This window comes from Mobula birostris, chromosome 4 (genome assembly GCF_030028105.1).
Source record: "Mobula birostris isolate sMobBir1 chromosome 4, sMobBir1.hap1, whole genome shotgun sequence".
NCBI classification, from domain to species: Eukaryota; Metazoa; Chordata; class Chondrichthyes; order Myliobatiformes; family Myliobatidae; genus Mobula; species Mobula birostris.
This window is the reverse complement of record NC_092373.1, coordinates 20,756,876-20,771,098: the sequence shown is the minus strand read 5'-3', so window position 1 is coordinate 20,771,098 and position 14,223 is coordinate 20,756,876. Positions and strand designations below refer to the sequence as shown.

The window sequence follows — 14,223 nt, the reverse complement described above, 5'->3', positions numbered from 1 at the left end:
CCCTGAAATGAGTTTATGCAGGGTGGGATGTCTGCACTCTCTTCTCGCTATTGCCAACAGGAAGGACGTTTAGGAGCCTGAGTTCACACACCAGCAGGTTCAGGAACAGCTATGAACCTTCAACCGTCAGGATCCTGACCCAGCATGGATAGCTTCACTCACTTCAACTCTGAACTGATTCCATTACCTATAGACTAACTTTCAACGACTCTACAACACATCTTCTCAATATTATTGCATTTGCAGTTTGTCTTCCTTTGCACACTGGCTGTCTGTCAGTCTTTGTGCGCCATTTTTCTTCAACTTGCTTATTTCTTTGTTCTACAAAGAATACCTGCAAGAAAATGAACCTCAAAGCAAAGACAAGATCTGGAGGAATGGCCAAAAGGAGCAGTGTTTAAGAGTTCATATTTAGCCCAAAGTTATGGCAACACTAGTTTTCGTAATACAGTCATACTTACTATTTATATATTAGAGTGTAAATACTTTAACTTTATTGTTTATTTGTTGGTAAAACGACAAAATTAAAAGTGCAAGAATGATTTTCTTCATTGAAGACTGACAAACCCCTTGCAGAGAACTGCGGAATTGAACCTAGGATTGCTGGCACTGTAATAGGGTTACACTACCCTCTGCAGCTTCTTGCTTTCCTGTGTATTCAAACTGCTGCACCAGACCATGTGGAATTACTAGACTCCTGCTGCTATTTTTTTAATATCCTGATATTCACAATCTGTAGGAACACACAACTACAATGTGGGCGATCAACAAACCTTGCACGTAGTGAGAATTTGATCTAAGAGTCAACATCCTCAACAATCCTTGCCACCTCTAAGGCCTGGAAACTGCATCAGATCTTTGTAAACTTTTGCCAGAACTCCAAACATTGCTGAAACAGAGTGCGACATTTTACACTCTGTGGCAGTAAACGTGTGTTAAATAAATGCACTACACTGTGTGTACTGCTCACAGGGATTACTTTCACTTGCTTCTGAAAAAGCTACTTTACCAACAGTCAAATAGTTTATCTGTTTTTCCTAATATGTTTATTTAAACTACATTTTGTCACCAGACCTACCTTTGAGTTATTCTTGTACACAGAGTGCCACTGATTCTTCTCATCATAGTAAAATAGCAAATTTACTTCATGTTTTCCCTTCAGAAATAATTTTAATACATAATAGAAATGTTAAATTTTTATATTTCAAATATTTTACAATACTTTATTATATAACAGACTGCATGATATCCTACAAACATGATCTACTGCAAATTTGATTTTTCATAATTAAATTCCTTATCATTGTTACACAGAGCTGTAAAGCACCTCCTAGTGGTGAATCCTGAACAGTACAGGCAGTCATTGGAGTGAACTAGTTTAACTGTTGTCATTCTTAGTGAACTGGTATGTGAACGGCAATTTTAAATAAGTTCATTTTGGATATCATCAATCATTTGATTTTTTTTAATATTGCTAAAATAAAACCACTCTCACTGCTTTAGTGTGTCTGGTGTTTTACAGAAGCCCTTTCTAAATTTAGGTTTATCAATCATCACAATTTCTACCTGCAGTGGAAATCAAATGCTACCGTGGAATAGTGGAAGAAAATCTAAGAATTGCAATCACTTACACTAAATACAATTTTTTTTGGTACATTCATTCTCTAAACAGTTCTCTTCTAAAGTAAATGGTTGGTCAGTATTAAAAAGACAAAAACTGAGCATGAACCAAACTAAACACATCGCAATTTGTGGGGGAGGAGGTGGGAATTTCAACTTAACACTTGGAATTGGCTGCATGGTTGATTAGCTTTCTACCCATCTCAAGTCAATGGAGACTATCACTGAGCAGTGAGTAAAACCAGTGATCTGCCTGATCTTACACAATCCAGCTGCTTGAAAGTTATTGTTTTAGAAACTATATTAAGATTCAGGAAATCCGTACAGGTTGAGCACCCCTTAACCAAAATTCCAAAATCCGTTATTTTTAAGCTTGACATGATGTCACAAATGGAAAATTCCACAAGGCACTGGGAAGCTTCCAGGGCAATGTGCAAGTCTCTGTACGCAAGGCAGTTCAGAGAAGTGACTTCACATATATAATCAACAAAAGTAAGTGAACAATATAAAAACACTGCTTAAAGTGAAAAATGAAGGTCTCAATCGTGACTTGAAAGAGTGAATTTGTCAACGTTGGAGTGAACATATGGCGCTTAATAGATGCTGATCAAGAAACAAGCAAAGACCTATCGCAACAAACTGAAAATTGAACTGAATTGGGGATATTCAGCAGGTGAATTGCAGAAATTTAAGAAAAGACACTGAATTAAATTTTTTAAGATTTAAAAAAAATTTTAAAGGTAAAGCATCTGCTGGTCAGGAAGCATCAGAGACATTCATTGGTAAGTTTACAAAGATCGTCGCTGATGAAATTAACACCAGAACAAGTCTGCAAAGCTGATTGTTTTATACCTTACATAAAACCTAAAAGAGTAAACTACAAACAACAGGAATTCTGCAGATGCTGGAAATTCAAGCAACACACATAAAAGTTGCTGGTGAACACAGCAGGCCAGGCAGCATCTCTAGGAAGAGGTGCAGTCGACGTTTCAGGTCGAGACCCTTCGTCAGGACACTACAAATAAACTACAGTAATCTACAAATACAGTGTACTGTAACCTTTTAATCAAAACACTGCATTGTAGGAGGAGACAAAGCCTGCCATTGTTTGTTTAATGTTCAACAGCTGATTCAGGTATTCTCCCAATGCTGCTGTGCTGTTTTTGTTACCCTGCACACATTATAGTTTCATTATGTTAATGGTATGGAATAATTTTTACTGCTGAATAGAATTGAATCGACTTTATTTTTTACATCCTTCACATACATGAGTAAGAATCTTTACGTCTGAATGTGCAATGTGCAAATTGTAGTAATTTGTAATAATTAGTATGTACAGTAAAATATACAGCAGAACAGTCAATATAGCTTAGAAATACAAATGTATCAGCGTAAATTAATCACTCTGATAGCCCGTGGGAAGAAGCTGTCCCGGAGTAGAAGCTGTTAAGCACATATGTGTGATGAACAAGTATGAGATAAAGACTTCTTACCAGCAGCACATAAATTCAGAATCCGAAATGATGGTGATCCCAAACTATCTCATTATATATTCCAAAATCTGAAACACGACCAGCCCCAAGCATTTTGGAAAAGGTGTACTCAACCTGTACCAACTGCGTACTGATAGGTTTCAGACAATGCAGTTAATGGCCCTTTGGAACAGTAAGCAAGCATACCACAGGGTGACATGGAAGTGATTTTCACAGATGGAGATACAAAAAAGCAGAAACAAGAGAAAATCTGCAGATGCTGGAAATCCAGATGTCTCGGCCTGAAATTTTGACTGTACTTTTTTTCCATAGATGCTGCCTGGCCTGCTGAGTTCCTCCATACAAAAAAGCAGACAGCTCAGGCAAGTAAAAGTTTAATTCATTAAAATCACTCCTAAGCAAACTCTAATATTTAGTTGTACTGGACTGAACATTAAATTAGTCAAAAATTACAAAGGTATACACAGAAATAAAAAAAGTAAACCTCTTGTAAGTTACTTCATGCACTGTTGGGCCAACTAACCAGTTGGTTCATTACTGGATCTGTTAGTCAATCAGTTCACTGGTATACTTCAGGATTTCCTGTCTTTCTCACAAATATCAAAACTTTAGGATGTTTTAATTTAGCACTTACCTTGGGGTAACAAACAGCCAGCGGGATTAACTAAGCAGGTCATGCAGCATCTGCGAGGGGAAAGGTATAGTCAATGTTTCCGGTCAGAACCCTGCTTAGGACACGAAACGTTGACAATTTCTTTCCCCACAGATGCTGCTCGACATGCTGAGTTCCTCCAGCACATTGTTTGTTGCTCCAGATACTGGCATCGGCAGTCTCTTGGTGCCTCCACTTACCATGGGATATCTTATATAGTAACTGATCTGCCCATTTTCAGGTAGGAAACAAAATTTGGTCAAGAAAACCCAATTCTGAAACAAAAATGAAACAATTTCATTAGTAACAAAACAGAAAATTGCTTAAAAGGAATACTGCAAAAATCCCATGCAAGCTCTGAAATAATTAAAATTAAAAGACAAATTAATTTGCCAGTATGTGCATTCTTGCTTAACCAAGTACACTTATATTCAAGATACAAATGAAAGATAAAAAGCTTAAAGATTGACTTTATTTGACTAGATATAATTCCACAATTCATCTGATTCTTTTATTTTGTTCATCACAGAAATACACAGTAAAACTCCAATAATGTAACATGATCAGGACTTTATTGGGCCAAACTGGCAGATTATTCACTTTTTTTTAAAAAAAAAGCATTTTACATAATGTGATAATTAATTTTTCTAGAGAACCAGGTGAATTGAAAAGGAATATGAAATCTAGGGCTCCAGCAAGTGGTAAGCAAGTATAGGAACTGGGACCCTAGTGTGCTAGAGGGAGAGTGGGAACCAGAGCGCCAGTGAGTGAAACGTTACCTGGTTCAGCATCTGGCTCACCACAATTTCCAATTGCTAGATCGTAGGTTATCAGACTTTTACTATATATAGATTGTGAATTAAAACTTGACTGAAATAAAAACTTCTTCTGTGTACCACTGGCATTGTACAATGTAATCTTTGTTGGCTTCATATAGGTAGGCCTTCATGCAAGTTCATCTCTCCTTTCTGTAGATTTCATATTTTTATTTCTCCCCATTAGTTTTTACACTTTTACATCTACCGCTTTGCTTCTGACCCATTTCCCACCTTTGTTTCTACACACCTCAACTCCAACGCAAAGTATAACTCTTCTCTCAAGTAGCATTACTAGAAATGACCTTCAGAAGAGTTCAATTACCATCTAAAGTCTACAGAAAGAGATGAATAAAGACAAGCAGTCTTTATTTATGTGTAGTTTTTTCTCATAAATCCTGTTATATTTCTTTATTTTCTTGTAAATGCATGCAAGAAAATTATTCTCAGAGTAGTATATCATGACATATATGTACTTTGATAATAAATTTACTGTGACTTTGAGATACATGTAAGGGGAAGGAGATAAACACAAGGTGGGAAAGGAGATTAGAAGGTGATGCCCATTCGGTGAAGTGAAGAAAATGTGCAGAACACAGACGTGTAGGAATAAATGTCTCTTTCTGCGGTGGTATAAATAACTTTAAAGCCTGTCTTTGGAATTTGTACTATATGTATACATATTTTGATAGTAAATTTACTTTGAACTTTTAAGTCTTATTACAGATGTGACCGGAACACTCCTTAGCTCCTACTTGTTACAGAAGTAGGAGGGAATCTATCAAGATTCCTAAAACAAATATGGTCCAAGTTCCAAATGACTTCTAGGTGGCCTTATCAAACAGCTGACAATATCAAGTGACTTTAAGAGCAAGCATCTGGCAAAATCTCCTCAAAAAACCTGAAGACCCTTGAAGTGATGTGTGTCAGGACAGGAGGTAAGGTGAAATCTTTCAACTGACTACTGCACTTAAAATAAATAAAATGCAAAAGCATATCAAAGCAAATTATCCAATGATGATATATCTCAAAGACTCAAATCAGTACATAAAGAGACGATGGACATCCCCTGGTTAACAACCCTAAAAAAACTAATTAAAATGGCATCCTTTTTAAAAGGGCTGCAACTAAAAATAGTTACCACTGAAAACAATGTTCTGCTTAAGATGCATGAGGCTCCATTAATGTTCTGGCTACTCACAAGTAGAAGTCGCATCATTCCACAATTGTTGACAATAATTTAATTAAAAACAGATATTCCCACTAATTTATCAGTTTTTCCATGTGACAGACATAGAACTGCAGAAACAAGACATGACTGTCAAACATTCACAGGATAAGCAATCAGTTAGAAGACTTCAGTTGGTGAGTAAACGAGAACTCTGTCTTCCCAGTAAATGGTAACATTCACATTGGATGGTTTCAGAATGACTGGCATTATCCAGCACTGACCTCAAAAAATTAAAGATCAGCTTTACTTGTCACGTGTACATCAAAACATACGGTGAAATGTGTAACATAGAAGCATACAGCACAATACAGGCCCTTCGGCCCACAAAGCTGTGCCAAACATGTCCCTACCTTAGAACTACCTAGGCTTTAAAAATAGCCCTCCATTTTCCTAAGCTCCACATAGCCATCCAGGAATCTCTTAAAATACCTATCGTTTCCGCCTCCACCACCGCCATCGGCAGCCCATTCCATGCACTCACCACTCTCTGCGTAAAAAACTTACCCCTGACATCTCCTCTATACCTACTTCCAAGCACCTTAAAACTGTGCCCTCGCGTGCTAGCCATTTCAGCCCTGGGGAAAAGCCTCTAACTATCCACACGATCAATGCCTGTATCAAATCAAATCAGAGAGGGTTGTGCTGGGCAGCCCACAAAAGTTGCCACTTCTGGCGTCAACATAGCATCCTCACAACTCACAAACCCTAAATGTACATCTTTGGAATGTGGGAGGAAACTGGAGCAGCCAGAGGAAACCCATGTGGCCACAAGAAGAACGCACAAGCTCCTTACAAGCAGTTACTGAACCCTGGTCGGTAATCGCTGGTGCTACAATTGCATTATGCTAACCTCTATTCTATTGTGTCACCCTCATATTACAACAACTCTTGTATTCCACACTTTGCAGACCAAATATTCAATTTCCATATTTCTTTACAACATAGGAAGCCACAGAGTCAATGCCAGCTCATTGACAGTCCATGTGATTGATCCTTCCCACATTCCTAGTGATGCTGCCACCACACTATGATGGGGACAATTTACAGTGGTTAAACCTGCATGTTCTTTTTAGGATGTGGGAGAAAACCTGGGTGCTCAGAGGAAATACACAGTCACAGGAAGAACATGAAAATCAGACAGAGGCCAGAATGGAACCCAGGTTGTTGGAGCTGAGTGTACTGTAGTCCACTAAAATGTAATACTACTTCTCCCAAGCAACACACACACAAAATGCTGAAGGAACTCAGCAGGCCAGGCACTATCCATGTTAAAGGATAAACAGTCGATGTTTCTGGCCAAGACACTTGATTAGGACTGGAAAGGAAGAAGTCCGAGTAAGAAGGTGAGGGGGGAGGGGAGGAAGTACAAAAACGTAGGTGATTAATGAACTGGGAGAGGGAGAGGGGGTGAAGTAAAGAGCTGGGAAGTTGATAAAGTGCTGCAGAAGGGGGACTCTGATAGGAGAGGGAAGAAGACCATGAAAGAAAGGGAAGGGGGAGGAGCACCAGAGGGAAATGATGGGCAGGTGAGAGAGGGAAATGGGAATGGGGAATGATGAAGAGGGGGCAATTTTCGGAAGTTTGAGAAATTGATATTCATGCCATCAGGCTGGAGGCTACCCAGAAGGAAAACAAGGTGTTGCTCACCCAACTGGAGTGTGACCTCATCGTGGCAGTTAGAGGAGGACATGGACTGACATGTCAGAATGGAATGAAAAGTAGAAGCGAAATGGTGGCCACCGGGAAGTCCCACTTTTTCTGCCAGACTAAGCATAGGTGCTCAGTAAAGTGGCCTCCCAATCTACATTGGGTCTCACCAAACTAAAGAATGCCACGCTGGATACATTAGATGACCCCAACAGACTCACAAGTGAAGTGTTGCCTCACCTAGATGACGTGTAGGGGCAGGTGTGGCACTTGTTCTGTTTACAAGGATAAGTACCAGGAGGGAGGTCAGTGGGGAGGGACAAGTGGGCAAGGGGATCGCGTAGGGAGCAATCCCTGAGGAAAGCGGAAAGTGGGAAGGAGGGAACCATCTTCTTGGTGATGTGATCCCGTTGGAGATGGCGGAAGTTATGGAGAATTATGTGCTGGACAAGGTAACTAGTGGGGTGGTAGGTGAGGAAAAGAGGAACCTCATGAGAGGAACTACTACTCCCAATGGCTTGTGAGCTGTTCTGGTTGTCTCACTCTATGAACAATGTCATTAAGAACAATGATACAACAAAGGTTCATAAGGATGTTCCAGACAGGATAGCATGAGTTACAAGGAGAGACTGCATAGGATTGAGCTTTTCCTCCTGGAGCTTAGAAGGCTGAGGGCTGACCTCACAGAGGGATATATAGTCACGACTTTTTCCCAGGGCAGTGGAGTTTAAAACTACTGATTGAACCCCACCGCCCCTTTACTTTATCGCCCCCTTAGAAACTCCCACTGCCCCCCGGGGGTGGGGGGTGCGATATCACACACTTTGTGAACCATCGTCTAAGAGAACAGTGGGTTAGTAAGAGACGAAGTGATCACGTGGTCATCATATTCAATTATGAGACACTGAGAATCAAATACTGAACTAATTCGTTTCTTAAATTAATTCCTCAGCTGCCCCCTTGCTACTCAGCTCCCCCCACACTGCCTCCGGGGGAGGGGTGGTGATATTGCTCACTTTGGGAACCGCTGGTTGAGAGGGATATTGTTCAAATGCAGCCAGATGGGTCTAACTCGAAAAGGAAACTTGGTCGGTATGGACATGGCAGGCTCTAGGGCCTGTTTCCCACGCTGTGTAACTTGCTCTTCAAAACTCAGTCAACATGAAAAGAAATCTAACTGAGAGTAATACATGGAGTGAGTTAACGCCCTCCTTTAAGGGGAAGTACACCTAATGTCTGCTACCCTTGAGCTGTCAATGAAACAGCCGTATACAGGGCCTAGAAGTATTTCCCGCCCCCCCCCCGGATGTTTTCACCTTTATTGTTTTACAACATTGAATCACAGGGATTTAATTTGGCTTCTTTAAAAAAAAACAATGACCAACAGGAAAGACTCTTCTGTGTCAAATTGAAAACAGGTCTCTACAAAGTGATCTAAATTAAATACAAATATAAAACACAAAATAATTGATTGCATAGGATCTTCACCTCCTTTAATATGACACACAAATCATCACTGGTGCAGCCAATTGGTTTTAGAAGTCACATCATTAGTTAAAAGGAGATCACCATGTGCAGTCAAGGTGTTTCAATTGAATGCAGTAAAAAATACACCTGTATCTGGAAGGTCTAACTGCTGGTGAGTCAGTATCCTCGCAAAAGCTACACCATAAAGACAAAAGAACACTCCAAGCAACTCCAAAAAAGGTTATTGAAAAGCACAAGTCAGGAGATGGACACAAGAAAATTTCCAAGTCACTGACTATCCCTTGGAGTACAGTTAAGTCAATCATCTAGAAATGGAAAGAATATGGCACAGATGTAAATCTGCCTACCGCAGGTTGTCCTCAAAAACTTAACGACTGTTCAAGAAAGGGACTAGTGAGGGGAGCCAACAAGAGACCTATGACAACTCTGGAGGAGTTACAAGCTTCAGTGGGCTGAGTTAGCAGAAACAGTGCATACAACAACTGTTGCCCTGCTGCTTCATCTGTTGCAGCTTTATGGGAGAGTGGCAAAGAGAAAGCCACTGTTCAAAAAGCTCACGTGAAATCTCAGCCAGAGTTTGCCAGAAGACATGTGGGAGACTCTAAAGTCAGCTGGACGAAGGTTCTATGGACTGATGAAACCAACATTGAGCTTTTTGGCCATCAGACTAAATGCTTTGCTTGGAATAACCCAAACACCGCACATCATCAAAAACACACCATTCCTACCATAAAGCATAGTGTTGGCTGTGGGGATGCTTCACTACAAGTAGGCCCTGAATGGCTTGTGAAGGTAGAAGCTAAAAAGAATGCAGCAAAATATAGGGAAATCCTGGAGGGAAACCTGATGCAGTCTGTAAGAGAACTGTGAATTGGGAGAAGATTTGTTTTCCAGCCAGACAATGACCTCAAGCATAAAGCCAATGCTATACAGGGATGTCTTAAAAACAACAGTTATTGTCCTGGAGTGGCCAAGTCAGAGTCCAGGCTTCAATCCAATTGAGAATTTCTGGCTGGATTTGCAAAAGGGCCATTCATTCACAATCCCCATGCAATCTGAGATTGAGCAGTTTTGTAAAGAAATATGGGGAAAAAATTAGTGTCCAGATGTGCAAAGCTGATAAGTGACCTATCCACACAGACTCAAAGCTGTAATTGCTGCCAAAGATGCATCTACTAAATACTGACTCGAGGGGGATGAGTAATTACGCAATAAATTATTTTGTGTTTAATAATTATAATAAATTTAGACCAATTTGTAGAAATTTGTTTTCACTTTGACACGAGTCTTTTTTGTTGATCAGTGTCAAAAAAGCCAAATCAAATCCACTGTGATTCAATGTTGTAAAATAATAAAACATAACTTCCCAAGTGGGTAAATACTTTTTATTGGCACTGTAGGTAGAAATGATTATTCTGCTCCTATATTGTAAGGTCTTATACCATTTACTATGAAGGTGCAGGTACCCTTGCTGTTTGTTTTAAATCTTCGTGGTATTCGGCAGGAATCTGTTCTGGGGCCTCTGCTGTTTGTGATGTGTATAAATAACTTGGAGAAAATGTAGATGGGTGGGTTAGTAAATTTGCAGATGAGAGAGTAGATGACTGGCAAAGAATACAGTATGATATAGAGCAATGAGCAGTTGGAACTTAACCCAGATAAATGTGAGGTGTTGCACCTTGGTAGGGCAAATGCAAGGAGATAGTACACTGTTAAGGGCAAGATCCTTAACAGTATTGCTGAGCAGAGAAATCTTGGGATCCAAGTTCACAGCTCCTTGACAGCGGTCACACAGGTCGATAAGGTGGTTAAGAATACTTATGGAATGTTTGCTTTTATTAGTTGAGGCACTGAGTTCAAAAGTCAAAAGGTTATATTGCAGCTTTATAAAACTCTGGTTAGGCCACATCTGGAGTATTGCGTAGTTCAGTGTGCCCCACTATAGGAAGGTTTTGGAGAGGGCAGAAAAGGTTCTCTAGGATGCTGCCTGATTTAGAGGGCATGTGCTATCGTGAGAGGCTGGTTTGTTTTCTCTAGAGTGCCAGAGGCTGAGGGGAGATCTGATAGATATTCATAAGATTATGAGAGGCATGGATGGAGTAGACAGAGTATCTGTCTCTCAGGGTTGAAATGTCTGATACCAGAGAGCACACATTGAAGGTTCGAGCAGGATGTGAGGGATAAGTTTTTTTACTTAGAGTCGTGGATGCCTGGAATGCACAGCCTGGTATGGTGGTATTATGCAATTAGTGGCTTTTTGAGAAACACTTGGATAGTTACATGAATGTAAGGAAATGGAGGGATATGGACATTTTAGGTAGGAGGGATTAGTGTTTGGGTGTTTTTGATTTGCTTTTTAGATGGTTCGAAACAGCATTGTGGGCCGAATGGTGTGTTCCTGTGCTGTACTTATATTATGTGCATGTGGGAGGTATGATTAGTAAACTCACAAATGACAAAATTGGAAACACTGTTGATAGGAGGTATTCTGAGACTCTAGGGCAATACTGACCAGTTGGTAAGATGGCAAAGTAATGACAGAATTTAAACCGATAAATGAGGATACCGTCAGACAGCCATAAGACCATAAGATATAGGAGCAGAATTAGGCCAATTGTCACATTGAGTCTGCTTTACCATTATGACTAATCAATTTCCTTTTCAGATCCAATCTCCTGCCTTCTGCCCACAGCCCTTCATGTCCTAACTAATCAAGAATTTATCAGCCTCTACCTTAAATATACCAAATGACTTGGCCTCCACAACAGCCTGTGGCAATGAATTCCACAGATTCATCACTCTCTGGCTAAAGAAATTCCTCATCTCCATTCTAAACTGACATCCCTCTGTTCTGAGGCCGAGTCCTCTGGGCTTAGACTCCCCACACAAGAAACATCCTCTTCACATCCACTCTATCGAGGCCTTTCAACATTCGATATGTTTGAATAAGATCGCCCTTGTTCTTCTGAATTCCAGTGAGTACAGGCACTTTCAGAACCTTCAAAAGCTTCTCATATGATAAGCCTTTCAATCCTAAAATCATTTTTGTGAACCTCCTTTGAATCCTCTCCAATATCAGCATATCCTTTCTTGGATAAGGGTCTCAAAACTCCAGTGAGATCTTACCAATGTCTGAAAAAGCCTCAACTTTGCATTCTTGCTTTCATATTCTAGTCCTCTCGAAATGAATGTTAACATTGCATCTGCCTTCCTCGCCATCAAGTCAACGTGCAAATTAACCTTTAGGGAATCCTGCACAAGGACTCTCAAGTCCCTTTACCCCTTAGATTATTGAAATTTCCCTCCATTTAGAAAATAGTCTGCATTTTTATTTCATCTCCCAAAGTGCATAACTATACACTTCCTGACACTATTCCATCTGCCACTCCTTTGTTCATTCTCCTAATTCTCCTAAATCCTTCTGCAACCTGTTTCCTCAACACTATCTGCTCCTACATTGATCTTCGTATTGACCACAAACTTGGCCACAAAGCATCAATTCTGTCGTCCAGATTACTGACATGTAAAAAGCAGTCCCAAACAGACCCCTGTGGAACACCACTAGTCTCCGGCAGCCAACCAGAAAAGGCTCCTTTTATTCCCAGTCTTTCCCTCTGCCAATCAGCCAAAGCTCTATCCATACTAGTATCTTCCCTGTAATCCCATGGACTCTTAACTTGTTTAGCAGCCTCACGTGTGGCACCTTGTCAAAGGCCTTCTGATAATCCAAGTGCACAACATCCACCAATTCCTCTTTGCTTGTTATTTCTTCAAAGAATTTCAACCGATTTGCCAAGCAAGATTTTCCCTTGAGGAAATCATGCTGACTACAGCCTGATTTATGTGCCTCCAAGTACCCCAAGACAACATAACCTAAAACCACATCGTTAACAATTAATTCCAACATCTTTCCAACCACTGAGGTCACACTTACTGGCCTATAATTTCATTTCTTCTGCCTCTCTCCCTTCTTGAATAGCGGAGTGATATTTGCAATTTTCCAGTCCTCTAGTATCATGCAAGAATCTAGTGATTCTTGAAAGATCATTACTAATGCCTTCACAATCTCTTCAGCCACATCTTTCAGATCCCTGGGATGTAGACCACCTGGTCCAGGTGACTTATCTACCTTCAGACCTTTGTTTCCCAAGCATATTCTCCCTAGCAATGGCAACTTCACTCACTTCTGCCCCTTGATGCTCTCCAATGACCGGCATACTGCTGGTATCTTCAACAGTGAACTATCATGCAAAATACTTATTCAGTTTATCCACCATTTCCATTCTCCCATAACATCTCCAGCATCATTTTCCAGCGGTCCGATTATCTAATCTTACCTCTATTTTGCCCTCTATATCTGAAGAAACTTTTGGTATCATTTTTAATAGTATGGGCTAGCTTAACTTCATATTCTATCTTTTCCCTTTTTATAACTTTTAGTTGCCTTCTGTTAGTTCTTAAAAGCTTCCTAATTTCCCACAAATTTTTGCTCTATTATATGCCTTCTCTTTGGCTTTTATGTTGGCTTTGACTTCCCTTGTCAGGTATGGTTGTGTCATCCTGCCATTAGAATACTTATCCATCTTTGGGATGTTTCTATCCTGCGCCTTCCAAATTGCTCTCAGAAACTCCAGCCATTGCTGCTCTGCCATCATCCCTGCTAGTGTCCCTCCTTCCAATCAACTTTGGCCAGCTCCTCTCAAGACTCTGTAATTCCCTTTACTCTATACTGATACATTTGACTTTAGCTTCTCCCCCTCAAACTGCAGGGTGAATTTTATCATATTATTTCTCCCCTAATGGTTCCTCTACGTCAAGTTCTCTAACCAATTCCGGTTCATTGTACAGCACCCAATCCAGAACAGCTGGACTCAACCACGAGCTACTCTAAAAAGCCATCTTGTCAGCATTCTACAAATTCCTTCTCTTGGGATCCAAGACCAATCTGATTATCCCAATCTACCTGCAAAGTGAAATCCCCCATGACTATTGTACCATTGTCCTTTTTACATGCATTTTCTATCTCCCATAGTAAGCTGTAGTCTACATCTTTGCTACTGTTTAGAGCTCTGTATATAACTCCCATCAGGGTCTTTTTACTCTTGCAGTTTCTTAGCTCTACCCACAACGATTCAACACCTTCCTATGTCACCTATATCACTTTTTTCTAATTATTTGATTTCATGTTTTTACCAACAAAGCCACCCCACCCCCTCAGCCTCCCTGCCTGTCCTTTCGATACAATGTATATCCTTGGGTGCTAAGCTCCCAGCTATA

General features: G+C 40.3%; 1 protein-coding gene across 6 annotated transcripts in view; it reads right to left on the bottom strand.

Moving 5' to 3' along the window:
- LOC140196202 (transmembrane protein 145-like) overlaps positions 1 to 14,223 on the bottom strand; it is a 57,445-nt gene that overhangs the window by 38,839 nt on the left and 4,383 nt on the right. For 4 of the 6 annotated variants that reach the window (XM_072254993.1, XM_072254997.1, XM_072254995.1 and 1 more), the window contains exons 2-3: positions 3,966 to 4,040; positions 1,079 to 1,156 (exon numbers count right to left, since the gene is read on the bottom strand). In XM_072254993.1, the coding sequence (XP_072111094.1) occupies positions 1,079 to 1,156; positions 3,966 to 4,040 (153 nt within the window). The remainder of the gene's footprint in view (positions 1 to 1,078; positions 1,157 to 3,965; positions 4,041 to 14,223) is intronic. The other 2 variants (XM_072254996.1, XM_072254998.1) reach the window with 1 other exon arrangement.